The sequence below is a fragment of the Elaeis guineensis genome, chromosome 4, assembly GCF_000442705.2.
Source record: "Elaeis guineensis isolate ETL-2024a chromosome 4, EG11, whole genome shotgun sequence".
In the NCBI taxonomy this organism is placed as follows: Eukaryota; Viridiplantae; Streptophyta; class Magnoliopsida; order Arecales; family Arecaceae; genus Elaeis; species Elaeis guineensis.
The window spans coordinates 68,261,257-68,288,656 of record NC_025996.2 but is presented as its reverse complement, the minus strand read 5'-3'; the positions used below and the strand labels follow the sequence as shown (position 1 = coordinate 68,288,656).

At 36.1% G+C, this 27,400-nt stretch overlaps 1 protein-coding gene across 1 annotated transcript in view; it reads right to left on the bottom strand.

Annotated features, from left to right (window-relative positions):
* Positions 1–6,129, bottom strand: part of LOC105034976 (rhodanese-like domain-containing protein 8, chloroplastic) — a 51,859-nt gene extending 45,730 nt beyond the window's left edge. Inside the window, 1 exon segment of the mRNA XM_010910344.4 lies at positions 5,712–6,129. Within this exon segment, the coding sequence (XP_010908646.2) occupies positions 5,712–6,053 (342 nt within the window). The 5' untranslated portion in view covers positions 6,054–6,129.
* Between the last annotated feature and the right edge of the window lie 21,271 nt (positions 6,130–27,400).

Here is a 27,400-nt window from a genome sequence, read left to right as displayed (position 1 = left end):
TTTTAGTTTGAAGTTTAGGTTTAATAGTATGGACTTGTTTAATGATTCTATTTATTATGGTTCTGATTATATAATGAATGGTTTTATTGTCATGGATGTTGAATACTATATGTATAATTATGATAGTGATTGTTTTTCATTACATGCCTCTAATAGTAATTGTAATATGGATATGACTATTTGACATGTTAGATTAGGCCACATCGCACAAGATCGAATGAATAGATTAGCGAGAGAAAAACTATTGGGGTCACCCTCCAATGTGGAAATGCCCATTTGTAAGTATTGTTTAGCTGGAAAAACAACTAGAAAACTATTTGGCAAAGCAACTAGAGCCAAATTTTCACTACAATTGATACATTCCGACATTTGTGGTCCAATGAGTGTGAAAACAAGATGAGGGGCTTCGCATTTCATTACATTTATAGATGATTTCACGCATTATGGTCATGTCTATCTGATTTCTCACAAGTCTGAAGCACTAAAATATTTTAGACTATATATGAATGAAGTAGAGAATTAGTTAGAAAAGAAAATAAAGACTTTGAGAACTAATCATGGGCGTGAATATCTATCCTAGAGCCGTCAAGACGGGCTGGCCCGCCCCGACCCGCCTCTAAACAGGTCGGGGCGGGCTGGCCCGTTTAACTGACAGATTGGAAAAACTCCAACCCGACCCGACCCACCATAAGCCACGGGTTAAACAGGCCAACCCATCAAAATTCAAAAAAAAAAAAATCTGTAAACAGTAATATAAACTGAATTTCATATTCAATTTGAGCTTAAATCAACCTATCAAAGTCTCATATCTCAATTTTTAGAGCCATAAAATGAAATTGTCAAACTTAAACTAACTACTTAATACAACCCAAATTTAAAAGACTTTAAGTTTCAATTTTCAAACTAATTTAGAGGCAAATCAAAGTCCCAAAAAATTATCCTCCATATCATTATTGTGATCCTCATCATTCAATTCTTCATCTTCTTCCTCTTCTTCATCAATTATCTCTTCAATAACATTAGAACCTCTTTTGAAATATATATATGTATAAATAAAAGGAAACAGGTCAGCCCGTTCTGACCCGTCCCGACTCACCGACCCAAACAAGACGGGTCATTTGACCTACTTTTAAATGGGTTGCTAAAATATCAACCCAACCTGCCCTATTTACATGGCGGGGCGGGCCAACCCGACGGGCCCAACCCAAATTGACAGCTCTAATCTATCTGGACAATTTAAGGAGTTATATAATGAAAAAAGAATTACGAAGCAATTGACTATTCCTGACACCCCTCAGCAAAAAAGAGTTGCCAAGAGAAGGAATAAAACTCTTTTGGAAATGATTAGATCTATTGATGGTATAAGTAAACCTACCAATCTCCTGTTGGAGAGATGCATGGGTGACTACTGCCTATATACTTACCCATGTACCCTTGAAATCAATCCTTTCCATACCTCATAAACTATGGACAAATAGAAAACCTAACCTAAGTCATGTAAGACCTTAGGGGTCTGCTGCCTATGTTTATGATCCTTCTAATCAATATAGAAAGTTTGATCCAAGAGGAAAAAAATACATCTTTTTCAGATATTCGGAATACTCAAAAGGTTATGTATTCCTAGGTGAACAAGCAGACGAAAGCATGACTAAAATTGAATCACAGAATGCAATTTTTCTTGAGAATGATTTTTTGAGCAAAGATGAGATAGACAAAAATACTCCTTTATATGAAATGGAGGAATCAAATATTGTCGATCTTTGACAAATTGAGACACAAGAAGAGATGTTTCGGCCTCAAGAATCAAGTGGGAGTGGTCGAATAAGTGAGTTTGTTTCACAAGAATTTGAATTGTGGAGAAGCAATCATAAAAGCATACCCCACCATCATTTTGAAATTAAAGGGGAAGCTTTATTGATCACTCCATAAGATAGTGATGAACCAAAAATAGTTCATGAGGCTCTATCTTGTATGCAAAGAAACAATAAAAGAAAGCAATGGAAGAAAAAATGGAGTCTATGAATGTAAAACAAGTTTGGAAACTTGCAGACCTTGTACCTGGATGCAAGACAATTGGGAACAAATAGGTTCTCAAGATCAAGCGCAAGGCTGATGGAATCATTAACAAGATAGACTTTGAGGAAACTTTTTTCTCCAATTATTAGATTTGCCTCAATTCACTTAATTTTAGCCATTATAGCTCAAATAGATCTAAAACTACATCAAATGGATGTTAAGACAGTATTCTTAAATGGAGAACTAGATGAAAAAATCGATATGGAGCAATTAGTGGATTTCATTATTAAAGCCCAAGAGAGTAAATAAAGTATGCAAATTGCAACATTCTATATATGATCTAAAACAATCATCTAAATAGTGGTATTTGAGATTCTATCGAGCGATAATCTTTTATAATTTTAAAATGATTGATAAGGACCACCGTGTATATATCAAACGGTCCATGGAGAACTTTATAATAATATCATTATATGTTGATGATATCTTGTTGGCCGAAAATGACAAAGTATTTGTCCTGGTTATAAAGGAATCGTTATCCTCAAAAAACTTTGAGATAAAAGAGATGGATGAAGCGGATTACATTCCTGGTGTTAAGATACATCGAGACCTTTCAAAAAAACTCCTTGCTCTTTCACAAGAGTCGTACATTGGGAAGATTCTTGAATATTTTAATATGAAAGATTATAATTCTATTGACACTCCTATAGCAAAAGGTAAGTGCTTGAGCCTTGAAATGTATCTTAAGTGTCCATAAGAAAAAAAAATAATGTCCAAAGTACCATACTGAAGTACAGTTGGAAGCTTAAGGTGTGCTATAATGTGTATCAGGCCAGACATTTGTTATGCCATAGGCTTGGTTAGCCGATATCAATCAAATCCGTGACAAAGGCACTAAAAAACTGTTAAAAAGATTTTGAGATATTTAAAAGGCACTGCAGACTATTCCCCTTGCTATCAGGGATCCCATTTGCATTTGCAAGGTTATACTGATGCTGATGGGGGAGAAGATATAGATGAACACAAATCGACGTCTGGGTATGTGTTCTTGCTAAATAATAACATCATATTATGGTGTAGCAAGAAACAAATCTGTATAGCCTTATCTACAATGGAAGCCAAATTTATAGCATGTTCAGCAGCAATGCAAGAAGCTATTTGGTTTAGAAGATTCCTATTGCATTTAGGAATGCTAAGTAATAATAAAAGACCGATAACAGTGCACTATATAGCCAGACAGTAATAGCCTATACAAAGGATCCTAAATATCACTGTAGAACCAAACATATTGATACCAAGTATAATTTTATAAGAGACATTATAGCACAAAAGGAAGTGGCTATAACGGTATATTTCCACACATCAAATGATGGCGGATCCACTCACCAAGCCAATAGCTAGAGATATATATATGAAACATGTGAAATTATTGGGGCTAGGTAGACTGTGATGTGAAATTTATGAACAAGTATTTATTATGTATCTTTGAAAATATACTTTTGTTACATATAATATTCATATCATTAAATGATCATCTTATTCATTTTTTTTTAATGCCCATTGATAATAACACACATACATGAGTATTATGTGCAAATTTTTGTTTAATACACCAAAAATGAAGTATGTCAAACAGGCAGAGATTGACCCTCTCACACAGGTAATTACCTCTGATGCTGAGGAGCATGCAAAGATGAGACATTTTAAGCACAAAAATGCTAAGAGATTGAATTTAAGCTTAAAACTTATGTCGCCTTGATAAGAGAATCAAGATGAGATCATTATTATATATTTGATCAAGATGGATATCCCCACCATCCAATCTAGCCTGTTTAGAATGCAGATATGAATTTTCGAATAGTAGTATAAAAGAATTCAAGTTGGACACCAAGGTGTGTCTGAACTTAAGTCTGTACAGTGTTTCTTTGAAAAATGACATACATTCTAAGAAGAAAATAAACACCGTAGCACATGATTCATACCACGTGTGCCATGCGACTAATAAGAAAAGTGAGAGAATGGATCCCTACTTCTTCACTGAGTGAGATCCTTGAGATTCAATAATCGCTATTGTTATCCTTAAGGACTTTCGAATGTTTTTTGAAATTTTATTTCAGCGTTTGCTACTTTAGTGTGTCTCCAATGGTCATGTATGATTTAGTTTGGCAGGACATGTCGAAGAAAGCAGCTGATTTAAAATGAAAAGTCTCGAATAGGAAAGGAATACTATATTTTTGTTCTACATCCATACCCATATTCACTGGTCGATCAGTTATATCATCAATGGAGAGGACACAATTGTGAATACATGGTAGTGAAAAAAAAAAGTCAAACATACTCCTAATGCTATTGCTAATAAAAGCAGCAGAGATGTTATGACTGATGTAATAAAATTAGTCTGAGGTATGGCAAGTACATTGATCTCTTGGCAATGAGCTGTTATGTATCTCTAACAGGTGTATGACAAATAAGCTCTTGAATACTTACTGGTCGCACGATCTATTTGCCTATTATAAATGGATGAAAAATATGAATGGAGATGAGTCGAGCCCATCATGTGCGAGTCGAAAATGTTGGTATATGGAACACCCATGATGTATATGAGACTCCCATGATGCAGCAATTTTTTTGGATGGTTATAATAACAACCCAACCCCATTTAAAAGAAGCAAAAACTACAAGAGAAATGGGATGATACGTTTTGAAAACAAAACAATGAGAAATCTCTGGGGTTTCTAGGATTCAAGAATCCTTCTCCCTTACTCCACTATTTCTCGTAGGCTCTTAGATTGTGAAAAGTTAGTGTCTTTGTGTTGATCATACTACGGACTAGCCAGTAAAGCAATCAGAGATCCAGTTGGATCAAAAACCTGTAAGATTGGATTTGACTTAGAATTTAATTTCATTCTTCAACTAAGATTGCACTATTTCTCATGTGCAAGACTGTTTCAGTGTTTAGAACTCATGACACCCAAGTTAAAATGGAGCAACCTTACCATTACACCAAGGCCCGCCCTTTTCTTACATTTATGGATAAAATACACGTTTATTCATTGTTGCATCCTAGCCTTATAGTGTTCTACTTTTTTCAAAACGTTGTGATAGCGCATCCAAATCACACCCATCCATATCTCATATCTATATCAATGCTTAATAAACATTTACATGTATTATTCATATCATGCCAATTTAAACTCGTCTGTAGATGATTGAAAGAAGCAAAACATGTGCAACATTGGAATTGTCTCTAAGAGAAAGGGAAGGGGCAAGGAGGCTGAAGCAAGTTAAGCTAGATAAAACAGAAGGGGGTATTGCAGTTTTTTTTCTCTTTTTCTTTGAAAAAAGGATGATTTCATGATGAATAGGGAGAGGTCGAGAGATTGGTGAGAAAAGATCCTAGAAATAAAGAAGTTACAAAGATAGAATAAGTACATAAATGCATAGCCAATGAGGGACTAATCACATGCCCGCAAGGGTCCTTACACTATATAAATACATAATCATGAAGAAACATACATGTCAGTGCAAAAATTAAATTAACATGTAAAATGAACAAAGCAGTGCATCAACATATATACATATACAAATTCTCATTTGAACAATCATGAAGAAAGAACACAAATCGGCCAAAAATCCATTTAAAAAAAAAAAAGAAAATCTATTTCGGATACAGGCAGAGAGTAACAAACCAACACCTGGAGGAAAGAATGGTGCTTGGAAACCTCGGCTTCTGGGTCTTGGATGAACACGAACTTATAGAAGCTGACGACCAAGAATTCCTCCTCGCTGGACCCTTGTTCAACTCCACCCAATATAGAGGAAGAATCAAACCCCCTTCTCGATTCGGCTCCTCCCTTCTGATGTCCATTGGAGCAGCAATAGAACACCCTCGGCACCCTGTCCCTTGTAGGAGAAATCCGGGGGACGGGAAAGAGAAAGAGGGGAGCTCTAAGAGGGGGGCGGCGGAGGGAAGGAGCGGGTGGACCGAATCGAACTGTGCCACTGCTCACACAGCGGCCGCCGCTCCTTACCGTCATCCTGATATCTTCCAATCGCGGCCGCTCTCGGGCTCGGATTTGACCGTTGCTCCTTTATCTGCAACAGGGGCGCTCTGATGATCGTGCCCAGGGAGAGTAAGCATAAAAAAAGCCACGATGGGACCACTGTTCTAACTAAGGCGGTAAATGGGTTAGATTGATCCGTGATTCGATATGATCTGATCTAATTCGATTAGATCCAATACAGACCTATTTAAAAGGTTCATGGAGTTGGATCGAATTCAAAAATCAGATTTATTTTTTTTATTTGAATTTAGACCCAATCCAACCCAATCTGTAGAGATTTTTGGGTTAATTTGAATCTTAAGATATATAACCCGATCCGATCCAATCCGATCCGATCTAGACTCAAACATAGAATTCGAATCCAGTTAGAATGACTCACCCAATAGAGATTTGGGCTTGTACCAAAATTTTTTAAACCCTTCGATCTTCCCCATCCGATTCCCAAACTAAAAATTTTTCAAACCCTTCAGTTTTTTTATTCTGACTGTTGTAATATGTATAACAATCTGAAGAGGAAAGATTGGATGGATTCTTGATAATTTAAATGAAGGGCATCTCGATTACTTTTGGCTTCTTGTTGAGCTCAATTTTCTAAATCTTCTAGTTTATATTTATTGTGCCATGAGGTACAAAAGTAAGAGGGCTTTTTGAATTCCAATTCGTTTTTGTTGATTGTAAGAAATTTCAAAGCATGCTCTAGTATGCATGATGTTGTGTCATCCACAGTATATGCAGTCTCATTTTTAATTATGTAAAAGTATTCCTCTTTTATAATGTTTTAGATTGGGACAATTATATCACTATATAAAATTCATATTTTTTTTTTTTACTTTTCTTCTTTTGTGTGGACTTCTGAATCTTGACTCTTCTCAAAAACCGCTGGTTTCCCTCTGCTATCTAATATAACTAATTATTAAAAATTATAGTTAGAGGATTGAAGAAAAAAAAAAAAGAAAAGAAGTCTTTCTTAATTACCATCCAGCATTAGTATTCATTGATGGTAAGTTTCAAATAAATTAAACCCCGTGATCCGACCCGACTTAAATCGGATCCGAACCAAATCCGCATTTCATGGATTGGGGTCGGGTTATATATGGACTCGATCTGATCCGAATGATCCAATGGATCAATAAATTTGGTCATGGATCCGATCCGATCCGATTCGATTTTTTATCGGGATGGATATGGGTCCAATATCAAGATCTGATTAAAAAAATTGGATCGAGTCGGAATCACTCAGGATCCGATCCGATCTGATCCATTTGCAGGCCTAGTTTTGCCCTTACCAAGATTTTTGATTGCCGAAATATGGATCATTTTCGGTTAGTGACCGATACCAAGATTGACCGGGATCCATTTTATTTTCGACGATACGTGAATTCGGTGAGCAAGGGGATTAGATTAGGAAATCTTGCACGATATGTTGATAGTGTAACAGTTGATATATATGGGAATATATCCGGCTCATATCAGCCAACATCCTGCTCCTTACCTCCTCCGGCCGTGTGTTGTGGACCAATTATGGGACCGGGTTGTTTCTTTCGAAACAAAAGTTTCATTACAACCCCTCGAGCGAGGTACCTGTAATTCATAAATTTTTTTAAAAAAAGGAAAAAGCTCGTATAGAAGCGTTCAACCACTCAAATATGGCTCGGCTAACTATGTATACCCACTGCTAGGATTTAATATATAAGCTGATCATGAACGAGCTAAGGCTTGCTCGAGCCCGGCTTGAAATTGTAGCTAGCTAACTTGAGCTTGTCTCACGCTCAACACAAATTGAGAAGTCCCAACTCAAGCTGCTGGAGCTCGCCCTATTAAACTTGAATTAGGCACTCTGGTTTTGCAATGAGAGAGGGCGGGAGGGACAGAGAGAGGGAGAATTATTGGTGGTAAAAGGAGGGGCTCCATAATTACAGGGATGATTCTCTACCCAGCACGCTGTGTTGTGGCCAAAAACTCATGACTCAGCACATGAAGTATTATCTGCTCTAGCTCATAGACTTCATGATTTTGTCTTTCAAAAAGTATTTCACGTGGGATAGATGATCCTTTTTTATATAAGTCAGTCCTCCTTTACTCACAATCAATATAGGATAATGATGTCCTCCCTCTTATATCACAATAAAAGATATAGTTGTGGTGAGGTTTGATGATTGAGTCATTTTAGTAATGAATAATGGTAAGGGCATTGTTCTAAAGGTAAAAGGATGACTAGGGAGTTAAGGCAGTGAAGGACAATGAGGGAGACCATGGTAGCAATGTCCTGTAACACTGATGAAGGAACAATAATAGAATCACAATGCCAATAAAAGAATAGTGACAAATTGATACAGATTGGAGGACCTAGCGTGAGTTTTAGAGTTAACCAAGTCTAGAATTTTGAATGCAATTATTGATGTAAAATCTAAAGGCTAAAGGATATAGATACTAAGATTAATATTTTCTATTTAATATTATTCAATATTTAAATTTTTTATGCATTTTTCTTTAATATGCATTGCATAATGCCTATTTGCTAGTGTATAATGCATAGTATGTACCAATAATGCATGCTCCTTAATATTTTTACTGTTTCTAAAAAATAATATTTTAAACTAAAGATTTATTAAATTATTTACTTTTATTTGATGTCCTAATTAATGATAACTAACTCATATCAAAATATGTTATTTACTACTATTTTATACCATAAGTATCATCAACTAGTTCATTTCCAAAAGTATCATTCATTCTGATTTTTATGGGAATTGACCATTCCTCACGTTTATATGTGGAATCGCCATTCTTTCTACTAAAGGAATAATAATTCCAAAGGATATGTAAAGGAATCTAATTCTAATTCTTGTTCTAGCGAAACAAAAGATATGTAAAGGAATCTAAGCTAGCTAAAGATCTTTCTAATTCAGAAGTCTTGGGATAATCCATTTATTAGAACGAATTTATTGCCAGATAATGTATGTTTAAGAAATTCTTTGTGCACCACCTGCGGTGCAACAAAGATGACGTGGAGCACATCGCGATGACCGATTGGTCCACGTAGCATAGAGAAAACATGACCCTTAGCCATCAACTTGAAGGAAAAAAATTTAATCAAGATTGAATCGTCATGGTGCAAATGAAAAATTTTCTATTTTAAAACTTTATAACCTTTATAAATTACCTTATATACAGCAGAGTAAGAATCAAAATCCTTAGGGATTATTTGAGTCTTATGCCTTGCAAGGTCCAAAAATACTGACCCTCTACTTCGCGCGCACGCCAAGCCCTGCAGAAAAGAAGAATGATCCTCAAGACGTTGATCTCTCAGAAGAAAAGCAAGGAGAGGATGAGATCTTATCTCACAACTGAAAGAAATCTTGGACAGGAACCTTCACGCCAAGAAGAAGGACGCCTAAGGGGTCTCCATGCCAAAAACAAATCAGCGTCCGCTCCTCCTTATTTTTTTTCATGATGGTCTTCTTTTTTTTATCACACAGAACCTTGCATAACCAATCGATAGTTAGGTCCCCTCCTTAAATAGATTGGATGCTCATAACCAATCAAAAGACCTAACTAGTTAGGACTCCTATCCTTATCCAACTAGGAAACCGATGTGAGAAAGGAGAGCGCCTCATGTTCACGTGAGAACTTCTTCACGTGCATGCACAATATGGGCGGAAATAATTAGCGCCTCTTCTTCCTTTGGTTAGCTACTTTATGAGAGAGAGTCTCAAGGTTTTGGAACTCTTTGAATCTAATCCAAACTGATTTAAATTTATCTCGATTCGAATCCAATTCGAACCTGATTCGAATCAAACTCGAAGAGGTTGTTAATCCTAATCTAATTAGTATTCTGGTCCAAGTCTAACTTAGATTTTTAACTCAATCAAGCCTAATTAAATCAAATCTAATCTAAAATAATTAAGACTTAAATTCAATCTCTCATAAATTTTTTGGATCATAGATCAGATCATTATCATCTCCAAAATTAAATTTGCACCTTATGTCCAGTGCTGCTAGACATAGTCAACTGTTTAATCCTGTATGATCTCTAACTTAATTCTTAATTAAGCTAATCTATTTGTTCAATCAAGTTACATACTTTCAATTGAACGCGTAGACTTAGGTCAATTCTTTTCTATATTGTTTGTCTTTGTGTGTGACTCCATAGGTTTGAACACTAAATCAATAGTATAAGAACAGTTTTCTGTACTAATCGAAGTAACCATCTAGCAATGATATTTGATATCTAGATAGATCGAATATTTATAAAGTAATATTTAAGAATCTATATATATGGTTACAGTATAATTCATCCCTTTAATCCTGAATGCTTAAGATGACCTAAAGTTTGCTGTCAACCTTGAATAAGTCATCCACATAGTATTTCAACCTTTCAAATCCATCACATGGATTATCTTAGCTATGGCTTTACTAAATTGAAATATAGTGATGTATTATCTCCTATAATCTAGAGAGGTCAATCACATCTTAATCCACATATAGACTTCACAAGTACTTGACTGTACCTAGTAGCCCTCTGTCACTGCATTAGAAATACAAATAGTCTGGTATCAAAATATAGTGAGTTGCTTGTAAGTCACTATGGTGATCTCAGATCTGAGGAACACTTATTTTCATATACTTCATGAGCTACTCTTGATAGCAAAGTACTCAGTAGGTGAGTCACTTATTCAGTGATGATGTAATCCTACATCTCATCTGTATACTATACCAATATCTCCACACTCCTTGATTATGAGGACAACCAACCTATATAGCACATAATGACCTGCACTCGATAAATATCATCATCTTTTTAATGACGTATCAATTGATCATGAACATGTTTAAGAACTATTCAATAAATCATCCTTTATCGATTGTATTATAGTTCTAAGGACTTCATCATAAAATTAAGAGTTCTATAGGGAAGATCTCAATATCATAAACTTACCAAAATAACTTTTATTCATTGATCAATAATTCATATATAAGAGTCCAATTGTTTATAATAAGCTAATTGACTTTAGGACATAATTTTTAACAACTTTCACTTAGACTAAAACCAATCGATGTAGTATCTTATATCCATCTTCTACTTGTGATCATTGAATTTTTTGATCTCGACAGCTTTAGTGAAAGGGTCAGTTAGATTTTTTTTTCATCAATCTTCTGTAGCTCGACGTCACCTCGATCTATGATCTCACAGACAAGATGATAGCATCGTAGAATATGTTTGGTTCTTTGATGGGACTTGAACTCCTTAGCTTGAGCTGTGGCTCTAGTAAGACTGAACCATCAATAGAGAAAATCATTCCAGTTTTTTGATAAACTTTCTTAACCAAATAGCCTCTTTTGCAGCATCGGATGCCATAATGTATTTCATTTCACATACAGAGTCAGCCATCATGTATTACTTGAAACTCTTCCAGCATATCGCTCCTCTATTCAAGGTGAACACGTAGCTCGATGCACTTCTGCTGTCATTATGATCTGATTGAAAATTAAAATTAGCATATTCTACAAATTTCAAATCAGTATCTCTATAGATAAGCCATTGATCCTTAATATCTCTCAAATACTTAAAGATTGTCTTCACAACCTTCCAATGGTTCTTATCCGAATCAGACTGGTACGTGCTCACTATCCCTAGTGAATAGGCCACATCCGATCTCATACACATCATGACGTACATGATAGATCTCACTGCTGAAGTATATAGGATTCTACTCATACGTTCTCTCTCTTAAGAGGTTGTCGGACAATCCTTCTTTAAAAGAGTAATTCCATAATCTGTCGAAAGATAGTCATTTTTAAAATTCTTCATTTTGAATCGTTTCAATATGGTATCGATGTACGTCGATTAGGATAATCCAAGCAATCTTTTAGATCTATTTCTATAGATCTTCATCCATAGGATGTAGGATGCTTCACCAAAATTCTTCATGAAAAATTACGGTGATAACCACAACTTTACACTTTGCAAAGCTGGAATGTCATTTTCTATTAAAAGTATATCATCCATATATAATATGAGGAAGATGACTACAGAATTGTTAGCCTATTTCTAGATGCAAGGCTCTTCTCCATTTCTAACGAAGTCATATATTTTGATCCTCTTATCAAAATGCATGTTCTAACTCCTAGATACTTGCTTCAGTCCATAAATGGATCTGTTTAGCTTGCACACTTTAGATTCATCTGTGGATGTGAATCTTTTAGGTTATATCATATATACCTCTTCTTCTAGCTCCTCATTAAGGAAAGTGATTTTGATATCTATTTTTCAGATCTTGTAATTTAAGTGTACTGCTTTTGCAAGTATAATTCAGATGGATTTGAGTATTGCCATAGGAGAGAACATCTCATCATAGTCAATACCATAACACTGATGATATTCTTTGACAACTAGATGGGCTTTATAGATCTTCACCTTTCCATCCGCTCCTTTTTTTCTCTTGAAAATTTATTTACACTCTATGGATTTAATCCCTTCGGGTAGATCAATAAGTCTCCATACACCATTGATCTCTATGGATTTCATCTCGAATTTTATGGCATCAAGCCATTTCTTGGAGTCAAACTTTTGCATAGCATCCATATAGGTAATCGGATCCTTATCATTCTCATCTAGTTTGATAGGATCATCATCCTAGACTAAGAAATCGTAGTATCTATGCGGTTAATGTGATACTTTATCTGATCTCCTCAATGGTGCCTCTATAGGCTCCAAATTTGATTCTCCAATTAAATCTGATTCTGTATGTGTCGATTTTTCTGCCTCATAAATTTCACCAAGTTTGATTTTAGTGGCATCAATTCCTTCACTAAGGAACTCTCTTTTCAGAAAGATTATCCTGTTGCTGATGAATATTTTTGTTCTTCAGCAAGGTAGAAATAATACCCTTTTATTTTTTTTAGGATATCCTACAAATAAGTATTTATCAGACCTAAGTCCAAGCTTGTTTGTCTTTAAACATTTGACATAAGTTAGACATCTCCGAACTCTAAGATGTGAGAGCACCGACTTATGTCCTGTCCATATCTCATATCGTATTTTATTGACAGACTTACTGGGGACCTTATTCAATACGTAGCAAGTAGTATCAAAAGCATATCCCCAAAAGAAGATTGACAGAGTCGCAAAGCTTATCATAGATGAATCATATCTAATAGTGTTTGATTCTTCCTTTCAGACACTCCATTGTGTTGGGTATTTTAGGAGGAATCCGTTATGAGAGAATCTCATTTTCTTCTAGATATATCAAAAAATTATAAATAAGGTATTCTCCTCTTCGATCCGATTGAAGAGTTTTAATACTTTTTCAGTATATTTTTCTGATTCACTATGAAATTATTTGAATACTTCAAATGATTTAGACTTATATTTCATAAATTAGACATACCCATACTCGATAGGTCATCATTACATGTAATGAAGTAATAATATCCTCTTTTGGCACCTATGTTCATAGGTCTACCTACATCATTAAGTACTAGACCTAGAACATCACAAGCTCATTCACTTTTTTTCTTAAAAGATGACTTAGTCATCTTACCAAGAAGACAAGATTCACAGGTCAGTAATGATTCATAATCATTAATATCGAGGATACCCTCTTTAGTCAACTTGTCTATCTTATTCTTATTTACATGACCTAGCTTACAATGCCAAAGGTATGTATGGCTGACATTATCCATTTTAGGATATTTATTCAATGTATACATTATACTAACAGACTGTGATAAGAAGTATATGTCATATTTCAATTATCCTCACATGATTTTAGTATCATTCACAATGATATCATAAAATTCATTCTTTATTAAAAATTTAAAATCAAGTTTGGCCAAAAGGCTTACAGAGATGACATTCATCATAAAGAAAAGACAATAATGATACTTATCTAACATGACACTATTAGACTCAAAACAAGCTGCATAGTTTTTAAAGCTAGAATTGGAACATGACTTCCATCTCCAATGTTCAGAAGCCGCTCGCCTTCTCTAAACTTTCTACTAATCTATAGTCCCTACAACGAATTGTAAATATTAATTGAACTTCTGATATCCAATATTTAGGTAGTAGTATCACAGACAGAAAAATTATAAGAAGTTATTATATAAGTACCTTGTGTAACAATTGATTGCTTGTTTCTCTTCTTTGGCCTATTTGGATCAAGAAAAGCTGTATATTATGTAGGACTATTCCTCTTTCAATGATTTAGCTTCTTGCAAAAAAAATATTCTAGTTGACTCTTGTCAACTTTCGACTTCTTGCTCTGCTTGACTTTGGATCGACGGTATGACTCTTTTGCACCTTTTTCTTCTTTCCTCTCTTAGAGGATCGATGACCTGTTGATGAACCTCCCACTACATGCATCGGCTCCTTCTAGAGCTGATGATCCTTCTCAAATATCTAAAGCAATTCTAAGAAATCATGATAGTTCACTGCAGACTTGGTCATTCTATAATGACTCAAGAAGGATAGATAGGATTTTGATAGCAAGTTTAGGATAGCATCCTTGCTCAATCATTCATGTAACGAAAAGTCAAATTTGCTCAAGTATTCAATCTACTCGATCATGTACAATACATGATCAGTGACTGACATCCCTTCTTGCATACGGGCATTAAACACAGTATAGGAGGTTTTATGTCTCTCAACATCCTCAGGGGTGCCAAAGGACTCATTCAATATTTGAATCATTTGCTTCGATTGTGCATCCTCAAACTTACGGCTAAGTTCGTCATTCATGGCTGCCCTTATAATACAATGCACAGTCGTGCGATTATTGAGTCACTTCAAAAAAATATCTCTCATCGTACGGGGTGCATTAGCAGCAGGTTCTTTAGGTGTTGGATCCATAAGCACGTACAGAATCCTCTCATACTTCAGGATAATCTTTAACTTTTGATATCAGCTATCAAAGTTGGGTCCAGTAAGCTCGTCACTGTCTAACAGCGAGCGGAGCGATAGTGTATTAGCTATTGCTGAAAAAAAATAAAAGCCTATTAGTATATGAATCATTTTAATTCTAAAGATATAGACTTTAGTCTAAAGATTCTCCTATTATTTTATACGAATTTGTGTCTCTACCTCCAATTCAAAAAATTACATTAATCCCTTAGTGGATACTAGAATCTACATAAACTGCATTCAGGTCCAAGTGTGGCTCGACCAACCCTAGTGCATCTATAGGTAGATTCTTAACTAATTGTTTATCCAAATAGTTTCTAACAATTAGGTTTTGCCTTAGGCCTCTCTTCAGCAGGCGTGTGGTGTCTCTACTAAAAATCTCGATTAGGTCCAACTATTAAAATGATCACACCTATTGCATCCAACAAATGAATGCTTAGGCCTGAGTGTGGCTCGATCAATCTAACTATTGATCTAAAAGACACAAATAGATCATCATATGATGAATGATATTTTTAATACCCAATAAACACCAGACGTGTGATGCCTCCAATGCTTATGCAGATCATTGGATCCATTATCATGCATCTTAATAGGAGGCTATGAACTAGTTATTCTCATAACTGTATCATTTTAAGGACCTAATAATTTAGAAGATTTAATTTAATGATTTGAGAATAAGAGAAAAAAATGATCTATAGGTCATAAATCTTCTCTCTGACTTCACCAAATCATGAAGAGGACTAGAGACAAGCTGATTCAGAGATACCTAAATCCATCAAATTGATTTACCTTAATGGCATGGGTCAACTTGAATCAATCAGTGATCTAATCAAAATATAATTAACCAAATTGATCAGGTAAGTGAGATTGATGGGAGGGTCTACCTTAGCTTGCCTTAGACACAATCAAAATGATCAGATAAATGGACTGCTAATTAAAAATCATCGATCGAATTGCCATATTTACCTTAGTCACTAATTAGTCGATTAGTTTTAATTCGATTAGCTAAAGGACTCAGACTAAATCACTAAGCCACAATCAGATCCATTTGGTATGATAAAAAATATGGACTTGATCAAGCTACAACTATTGAGATTGATCTAGAAAAATTTTGACCTAATCTAATTTAACTTTTAATTAGATTTAATTAATTTTTCTAATTAGTCCATATTTATTTCTAATTTTGGGCTAACCCAGTTAGATGATCTGATTCAAGTTAACCTATTGTCCATCGATTTATGAGGTGTCTTAACATCTTCAATCTTAAATCTAGATCTTTTAAATTTAATTTCAAATTAAGTATGTGAAACATATGTTTCAGTTTGTAAAACTATTTTACTAGAGTTTCTTGTAAAACATACATCATATGTTATAATTCAGAACTTAAAATTTAATTTTTAGATCTAAGTTTAATCATTAAATTATGGGAAAAATTCAGTGTAGGGGTAAAATGGTAATTTTAATTTTTTTCAAAATTATGATTTTACAGTGAAAAAATATTAATTAATCTAGTTAATTAATATAAATTTATCCTACACTAGGATCTAAATATGATATATAGCATGCATGTATTTAAATTTAAAATTCAAATACGAACAGTAAACACTTTACTGTAATGTGTTCATAACACAATACCTTTGTGCAGGTAGAAGATCGCCGTAATCTGATCACCCTCGAGAGAGTATGATCATCGTGATGTAGTCACACAATGTATCTGGCCTCTGTGGATCATCCACACGAAGCTTCCGATCTGATCGACTCTTCACGAGTGCTAGCTCGTTGTAGAGCCTTTTTGACGATCGATGCTGATCGAACTTCTTCGATCGATGTCTGTCGATTCTTCAGATGCTCTGATTATCAACAGATGTCTTGAGAGGATGTTAAGATCTTTCTGAGATTTTATGGGCTCACGACACTCATAGCTCACTTTTTCACTTCTCGAACCCCAGGCTAAAACTCTAGGGAACTCACCGAAAACCTTGCACCCACTTTTCTTTCTTTTCTTTCTTTTTCTCTTGGAAGGATATGGACTTCCTTCTCATGCACAAGACTTCTCACACTCCAAAATTTTTCTCCAAAAATATTCTTCTTGCACGTCCCACTCTCCTCTTTTATAACAACGTCAAACGTCTTATCCAAAAAAAAGGATAAAGATGAGTAATTGCACATTTGAATTCAAATCAAATTTTGAATTTAAATGGACACCAACTCATCCCTTATCCACTAAAGGCGTGAGGCGTGGCTTAAATTGTGCATGGAGTGATTTCATGAGAAACTTTTCTCATGTAATAAATGGGGCATAAAAAAAGGGATAAGGTGCAAAGATTGATTGCCCATTCAAATTCAAACTTTATTTTGAATTTGAATGGCCAACCAATCATCCTTATCCATTCATATGGCACATTAAAATGGGGCATGGAGAGGGCTTGGCGTGAGAAAAAAATTTATGAGAAGTTCCTTCTCATGAATTCAAATGGGTGCAATGGAAGTGAGGTGGCGCATGGAGATTGGGTCAAGATGGTTTAATTATTTAAACCAACCTAATTGAACAAAATAAGTTAGGTCCAATTAGACTAATTTAAACCCAACTAAATTAGGCTTAATTAGGCTCAATAAAATCCAAATCAAATCAAAAATTGATTAAGCCCAACCCCTGATCAAATCAGGGACCAAACCATCTCAACGATTAGGTCAACTCTTAACCTAATCGGGTCAAACCCAACTGAATTCAATTCAATTGGACTTGATCCAAAAATAATTACTCAATCAAATTGAATTAATTAATGATCAAATTACTAATTAAATCTCTCATAAATACTAAGTCCAAATCCGATGGGCAATCAGGCATCAGAATTCATCGATATGTAACTCTGATCGAAAAGTTCCAACCAGTGGGACTCTTGACCCCGGTACCCATAATGTGTGGAACACATCATCAGAGAATCCTGATTCTCGATCATTGAGTCTTAAATATGTAAGATTCTACATCAGCCATCAGATCAGATAGGAACCTCTAATGTGTGTGACCCCGCAGGTTCGAACCTAAGCCGGTAGTACAGGAACAAATTCCTGTACTAATCAAAGTGACCATCTTGTAATGGTACCCGATGTCCGGATAAGTCGAAGAGTCGCAATCGCAACACTCAGAACCTACATGAATATGGTTACTGTATAATTCATCCTTTTGACCCCTGTGTTTAGGACGACTCAGGGTTAAACTGTCAACCTTGATCAGATCATCCGAATCGTGCTCAACTCAAACAGTCCTGTGACTCCTCACAAGGACTACCTTGGCCAAGGTTTTGTTAAAATGAAACACGACTGTACACAGCTCCTAAACTGGAGTAGTCAATCCCATCTTGACACACGCACCGACAAGTCAAGTACTTGACTACACCCAGCAGCCTTCCGTCACTAAATTAAAAATTCAGGTAGTCCAGTGCCTAAGTGCAGTGAGTTGCTTGCAAGTCACCGTGGTGGTCTCAGGTCGGAGGGATATTTATACCCATATTCCATCGAAGCAAATCTTGACAGCAGAAATAGCTCCGGAGTCGGTCACATTCAGTGCAGATGTACCCTTACATCTCACCTGTATGCCATACCAGTGTCTCCACACTCATTGGTTAAGAGGACAACTAACCTAGATGGCACACAACGACCTATGCTTGATAAACGTTATCGTCCTTGGTAACAACGTATCATTTGGTCGCGAACAGATTTAAGGACTAAACGACAAATCCTCCTTTGTCAAGTCTAAATAGTCCTAAGGACTTCACCACAACATAGGAGTTCATTAGAAGATGAAACATTTTGTGATGAAAAAAACTAAAATAATTTTTATTAATTCATAATTTATGTACAAATATAAAAATGAGCACAACCGTCAACAGGCTGATGATTGACTTTGGGATACTATTTCCAACAATCTCCCACTTGTCCTAAAGCCAATCGGTGCAGTATCTAATACCCATCTTCGACTTGTAGTTGTCGAACTCCTTCACCGCAATGGCTTTAGTGAATGGGTCAGCCAGGTTCTCCTTCCCGTCGATCTTCTGAAGATCGACGTCACCTCGATCCATAATTTTTCAGATGAGATGTTAGCAGCGTAGAATATACTTCGTCCGCTGGTGTGCCTTTGGTTCTTTCACTTGAGCAATAGCTCCAGAGTTGTCACAGTAGAGCAGAACTGGACCAACAAGGGAGGGTGCTACTCTGAGCTCGGTGATGAATTTTTTCAGCCACACCATTTCTTTGGCAGTATCTGATGCGGTGACATACTCCACCTCGCAAACTGAATCAGCCACTGTGTGCTGCTTGAAACTTTTCCAGTAGATAGCCTCACCATTAAGGGTAAAAATAAATCCCGACACACTTTTGCTGTCATCGTGATCAGACTAGAAATTAGAGTCTGTAAACCCTATATGTCCCACGTCCGATTCACCATAAACAAGCCACTGTCCTTAGTATTTCTTAAATACTTCAGAATGGTTTTAATAACTTCCAGTGATTCTCCCCTGGATCAGATTGGTATCTACTCACTACCCCTAGTGAGTATGCCACATCTGGTCATATAAATATCATGGCGTACATGATAGATCCCACTGTCGAAGCATATGGAATCCTACCCATGCGGTCTCTCTCTTGAGGTGTTGTCGGACAATCCCTCTTCGAGAGAAAAATTTCATGGTCTATCGGAAGATAGCCTTTCTTGAAATTCTCCATGCTGAACCTCTTCAACATAGTATCATTGTACGTGGACTGAGATAAACCAAGCAACCTTTTCGATCTATCCCTATAGATCCTCATCCCTAGGATGTAGGAAGCTTCTCCCAGATCCTTCATGGAGAACTGTGACGACAGTCAAATCTTTATTCTCTATAATGCAGGGACATCATTCTCGATTAAGAGAATGTCATCCATATACAATATAAGAAATACTACTATTGGACCATTAGCCCACTTATAAATGCATGGTTCTTCTCCATTCTTAACGAAGCCATACGTCTTGATCGTCTTATCAAAACGTATATTCCAACTCCGGGATGCCTGCTTAAGTCCATAAATGGACCTCTGTAGTCTGCACACCTTAGACTCATCAGTAGATGTGAATCCTTCAGGTTGTATCATATACACCTCTTCATCCAGCTCTCCATTTAGGAAAGCTGTCTTCACATCCATCTGTCAGATTTTATAGTCCAGATGGACAGCTATCGCAAGCATAATCCGAATGGATTTGAGCATTGCCACAGGAGAAAATGTCTCGTCATAGTCTATACCATAACGTTGATGATATCCCTTGACAACCAGATGGGCTTTATAGGTTTTCACCTTTTCGTCTGTGCCTCTCTTCTTCTTGAAGACCCATTTATACCCTATGGGTTTTACTCCTTCGGGTGGGTCAACCAATGTCCACACATCGTTGACCTTCACGGACTCCATTTCAGATTTCATAGCCTCCAGCCATTTCTCAGAGTCGGATCTCTGCATTGTATCCATGTAGGTGATCGGATCCTCATCATTTTCATCAAGTTCGATAGGATCGCCATCCCAGATCAAGAAACCATAATATCTGTCCGGTTGACGTGGTACTCTACCAGATCACCTTAAGGGTGCTTGAACAATGGGCTCCGGATCTGATCTAACCAAATCCGATTCAGGTTCAGCAACTTGTGTCGGTTTTTTCACCTGTCGAACTTCGTCAAGTTCGATCTTAGAGGCAACAGTCCCTTCACCAAGGAACTTCTTTTCCAAAAAGATTGCCTTAAGGCTGACAAATACTTTTTGCTCATCAGCTAGGTAGAAGTAATACCCTTTGGTCTCTTTTAGGTATCCTATAAAATTACACTTGTCAGACCTAGGTCCAAGTTTGTCCGTAATTAAATATTTAGCATAAGCCGGACACCCCCAAATCCTAAGGTACGAGAGTATTGGCTTACGTCCTATCCATATCTCATATAGCATTTTGGTTACAGACTTACTCAAAACTCTATTTAGAAGGTAACAAGCCAATTCGAGCACATATCCCCAGAGAAAGATCGGCAGACCAGCAAACCCCATCATGGATCAAACCATATCCAACCATGTCCGATTTCTCCTTTCAGATACACCATTATGTTGTGGTGTTCCAGGAGGAGTCCACTGAGAGAGAATCCCATTCTCTCCAAGATATGTCAGAAAATCATTGAAAGGGTATTCACCTCCTCGATTAGATCGAAGAGTTTTAATACACTTTTCAGTTTATTTTTCTACCTCATTTCAGAATAGTTTGAATATTTCAAATGACTCCGATTTATGCTTCATTAAATAGACATATCCATACCTCGATAGGTCGTCTGTGAAGGTTATGAAGTAGAAATATCTATCTCTTGTACTTGAGCTCATGGGTCCACATACATCAGAATGTACTAGAGCCAAGAGTTCACTGGCTCGCTCACCTTTTCCAGTAAAAGGTGATTTGGTCATTTTACCAAGAAGACAGGATTCACTGGTTGGAAGTGATTCACAATCACCTACTTCAAAAATTCCTTCTTGAGCCAATCTGTTTATCCTGTTCTTATTGATATGACCTAGCCTACAGTGCCAAAGTTAGACTTCTGACACATTATCTATTCTAGGATGTTTACCGGAGGTTTGAACCATATTAATAGGTTATGATAGAAAGTAAATTTCATTATTAAGTTGTCCAATAAACATTGTAACACCATTCAAAATGATATTGCAAACGTTTTCTTTTATTAAAAATTGATAACCATTCATGGACAAAAGGCCTACAGAAATAATATTTAATAAAAAGCTTGGACAATAGTGACATTCACTCAGAATTACGTTTCGAGAATTGATTACAAGGTTCATGATTCCTAATGCTAGAACTGAAACTTTGCTTCCATCTCCAACGTTCAGGAACCTCTCGCCTTTATCAAATCTCCTACTGACCTGCAGACCCTGTATCGAATTGCAAATATGATAAGGACTTCCGGTATCCAATACCCAGGCAGTAGTATCACAAATGAAAAAGTTGCAAGGTGTTATCATATAAGTACCTTGCATCTTCTTTGGCCTTTCAGGTCCAGTGAGGCAACGTATAGAGGATAGTTCCTCTTCCAGTGCCCCTGCTTCTTGCAAAAGAAGCACTCCCCCTGGCTCTGATCGAGCTTGCGCTCTTGGTCTAACCATGTGCAGACATCCCAGCATGCGGTTGCACCTTCTTATTCTTCTTCTTCTTGTTCTTCTTCTCTTTCTTAAAGGGTCGACAACCAGAAGAAGACCCTTCCACAATATTTATCGACTCCTTATGGAGCTGGTGGTCCTTCTCAAAGTTCTGCAGCAACCCCAACAAGCCATGGTAGTTTACTGCAGGCTTTGTCATTCAAAAATGAGTAAGGAAGGGAAGGTAGGACTTGGGCAGAGAATTAAGGATCGCATCCTTACCGAGCTGCTCGTGCAGGGGAAAGCCCAGTTTACTTAGGTGCTCAATCATTTCGATCATGTACAGTACATGATCAGTGACTGAGGCTCCATCCCTCATCCGAGCATTGAAATGACACAACTAGTTTTGTGCCTTTCAACATCGTCAGGCGTGCCAAAGGAGTCGTTCAACATTTAAAGCATCTCCTGTGGTTGGGCATTCTCAAACCTACGGCTGAACTCATCATTCATTGCCACCAGCATAATGTACCGAACGATGGTGCAGTCGTTGAGCCACTTCTGATAAGTATCTCGGACCGTCCCTCTAACGTTCGGGACTGGCTCCTCAGGTGTCGGATCCGTTACTACATAAAGGATCTGCTCATGCTCAAGGATGATTTTTAATTTTCGATACCAACTATTGAAATTAGGTCCCATGAGCTTGTCATTATCTAATAATGACCGAAGAGACAGGATAGTGGCCATAGCTGCATAAAGAAAAACCAGACCTCTATTAGTACATAAATTATAAATACTAAAGACTTGGACTTTAGTCTAAAGTTTCTCCCAATATTTTTACGAATTGGTAGCCTCAACCTCCAATTCGAGGAATTACTTTAATTCCTTAGTGGGTACTAGAATCCACACAGACTACACACGAGCCCAACTTTGGTTGGTCAACCCATGTGCATCTATGGGTAGATTCATAACCAGTTGTTTCTTTAAACAACTTTTAGAAATTGATTTTGCCCCAGAACCTAATCAGTAGGTTTTGGCCTCCACTGAAAAGATCTGATTAGGTCCAACCATTAACATGATTTGATTTGGTGAATCGGACCAATAAATGATCAGGCCTAACTTTGGCCGGCCAACCTGATCACCATCAGAAAGACTCAAACCAAATTATCATATTATGAATGATAATTCCATTAGTCAATAAGCACCAGGCGTTTGGGCCTCCAATGATTATTAAACTAATGGACTCATTATCACTCACTTAATGGGAGGCTATGACTTAGTTATCAATATAACTTAATCATTTTTGGGGACCTAATAATTTTTGAGGATTTTATTAAAGGATAGATGAGAAGAAAATATCCAGCCAATTTTAATCCTCCCACTGACTTCACTAAGTCAGATTAAAAAGAATTTAATTAAAGCTGGCATTAGGAGCACCTAAATCAATCAAACTGATTTACCTAATGATATGGGTGAGCCCTAATCACCAAGTGATCTAATCAAAATCTAATTCACCAGGTTGGCTAGATAAGTGAGATCAGTGGTGGGGATAAGCCATTAACTCGTCAGAGATCAAATCATTGCGAGTAGCTCCCGCTTAAAAACCACTGGTCAAACTGTCAAACTTACGTTAGACACCAACCGGTTCATTAGTTTTAATTTGATCAACTTAGTAAATAGGATTCCACCGCGTAGCCATGAATTAAGTCCATCTTGGTCTAGTTAAAGACATGGACCCATTCAACTACAACTATTGGAGTTGAGTCTAGAGTATCCTTGACCTAATCTAATTTAACTTTTGATTAGATTTGACCAATTACTCTAATTTAGTCTATTTCTTTAAGCTAACTTTAGGTCTAACCCAATTATGGACCTAATCCATCTAACCCATTGACCCATAAGTTTATGCAATTGTCTTAGGTCTTAATTCACAATTCTAGACCTACTAGACAACACTTAATTCTTTTAATTAAGTATTTGGGCTGATGGGTCAGGGTTTGGCATTTCGAAAATAATTTTCAAATTTGAAAGATTTTATTTTTTATTCATCAAATATATTGACTCATTTCACAAATAGATCAGCACATTTCATAAATAGCAATCCTATTGCTAATTACATAACAGAAAATAACTTAATCAAAATAAATCATGAAATTTCTTTAGATCTAATCTAACACATTCATGATAAATTTTATAATTGAACCTTTATATCTTAATTATTTTTCGCTGCTTCATCTGCATAGGATATAATTACAGCGGCACCCCTACCGCCATAGGAGACCCCATCAAATGGGAGGAGAGGGCCTTTAAATCCTACTTTTCTCCTATGACCGGATGGCCATAGCAACCAACCCAATTCGATTACTTGCTACTTGGATCAAGTATATCTAAATATACCAATTTCAAAATTTAAATTTTAAATTTTAAATTTTAAATTTTGAATTTCAAATTTTAAATAAATTTCAAATTTCAAATTTTAAATTTTGAATTTCAAATTTTGAATTTTAAATTTTGAATTTTAAATTTGAAATTTTATCCAAATTTTAAATTTCAAATTTCAAATTTTGAATTTCAAATTTTTTAAAATTTGAATTTTGAATTTCAAAATTCAAATTCAAATTTTGAATTTTAAATTTTTGAATTTTGAATTTCGAACAACTTTCAAAATTCAAAATTCAAATTTTAAATTTTAAATTTTGAATTTTGAATTTTGAACAACTTTCAAAATTCAAATTAAATTTTGAATTTTAAATTTCAAATTTAAACTTTTAGATTACAACTTAATCTACGCATGCATATATATATATATATCATATCTAAGAACCTGCTCTGATACTATTTGTGGCGAAAATTCAGTGCAGGGGTAAAATGATAATTTTAATTTTTTTTTAAAATTATGATTTTATAGTAAAAAAATATTAATTAATCTAATTAATTAATATAAATTTACCCTACACTAGGATCTAAATATGATATATAGCATGCATGCATTTAAATTTGAAATTCAAATACGAACAATAAACACTTTACTGTAATGTATTCATAATACAATACCTTTGTGCGGGTAGAAGATTATCGTAATTTGATCACTCTCGAGAGAGTCTGATCGTTGCGACGTAGTCGCACAGCATGTCTGGCCTTTGTAGATCATCCACATGAAGCTCCCCGATCTGATCGACTCCTCACGAGTGCTAGCTCGTTGTAGAGTCCTTTTGACGGCCGATGCTGATCGAACTCCTTCAATCGATGTCTGTCGATTCTTCAGATATTTCAGATCATCAACAGACATGCTTGAGAGGATGTTGAAGATCTCCCTGAGATTTTGTGGGCTCACGATACTCGTAGCTTACTTTCTCACTTTCCGAAGCCCAGGCTAAAACTCTAGGGAACTCACCGAAAACCTTGCACCCACTTTTCTTTCTTTTCTTTCTTTTTCTCTTGAAAGGATATGGACTTCCTTCTCACGCACAAGACTTCTTATGCCCCAAAATTTTTCTCTAAAAATCTTCTTCTTGCACGCCCCACTCTTCTCCTCCTTCTATAACAACGTCAAACGTCTTATCCAAAAGAAAGGATAAAGATGAGTAATTGCACATTTGAATTCAAATCAAATTTTAATTCAAATAGACACCAACTCATCCCTTATCCACTAAAGGTGTGAGGCATGGCTTAAATTATGCATGGAGTGATTTCATGAGAAATCTTTTCTTATGTAATAAATGGGGCGTAAAAAAAGGGATAAGGTGTAAAGATTGTTGCCCATTCAAATTCAAACTTTATTTTGAATTTGAATGGCCAACCAATCATCCTTATCCATTCATATGGCACATTAAAGTGGGGTGTGGAGAGGGCTTGGCATGAGAAAAAATTCATGAGAAATTCCTTCTCATGAATTCAAATGGGTGCAATGGAAGTGAGGTGGCCATGGAGATTGGGTCAAGGTAGTTTAATTATTTAAACCAACCTAATTGAACCAAATAAGTTAGGTCCAATTAGACTAATTTAAACCCAACTAAATTATACTTAATTAGGCTCAATAAAATTTTAATCAAATCAAAAATTGATTAAGCCCAACCCCTGATCAAATCAGGGACCAAACCATCTCGATGATTAGGTCAACTTTTAACCTAATCGGGTCAAACCCAACTGAATCCAATTCAATTGGACTTGATCCAAAAATAATTACTCAATCAAATTGAGTTAATTAGTGATCAAATCATTAATTAAACCTCTCATAAATATTGAATTCCAAATCCGGATGGGGCAATCAGGCATCAGAATTCTTCGATATGTAACCCTGATTGAAAAGTCCCAACCAGTGGGACTCTTGACCCCGGTACCCATAATGTGTGAAACTCATGATCAGAGAATCCTGATTCTCGATCACTGTGTCAAATATGTAAAGATTCTACATCAGCCATCAGATCAGATAGGAACCTCTAATGTGTGTGATCCTGCAGGTTCAAACCTAAGCCGGTAGCACAGGAACCAATTCCTGTTACTAATCGAAGTGACCATCTAGCAATGGTACCCTACATCTGGATAGATCGAAGAGTCACAATCATAATACTCAAAACCTATATGAATATGGTTACTGTATAATCATCCTTTTGACCTCTGTGTTTAGGATGACTCAGGGTTAAATGTCAACCCTGATCAGATCATCCGAATCGTGCTCAACTCAAACAGTCCTGTGATCCTCACAAGGACTACCCTGATCAAGGTTTTGCTAAATTAAACACGACCGTATACAGCTCCTAAACTAGAGTGGTCAATCCCATCTTGACACATGCACCGACAAGTCAAGTACTTGACTACATCCAGTAACCTTCCGTCACTGAATTAAAATTCAGGTAGTCCAATGCCTAAGTACAGTGAATTGCTTGTAAATCACCGTGGTGGTCTCAGATCGGAGGATATTTATACCCATATTCCATCAGAGTAAATTTTGACAGCAGAAATAGCTCCGGAGTCAGTCACGTTCAGTGCAAATGTACCCTTACATCTCACCTGTATGCCATACCAGTGTCTCCACACTCATTGGTTAAGAGGACAACCAACCTATATGGCACATAATGACCTATGCTTGATAAACATTATCGTCCTTGGTAACAACATATCATTTGATCGCAAACAGATTTAAGGACTAAACGATAAATTTCTTTATCGAGTCTAAATAGTCCTAAGGACTTCACCACAACATAGGAGTTTCATTAGAAGATGAAATATTTTGTGATAAAAATACAAAATAATTTTTATTAATTCATAA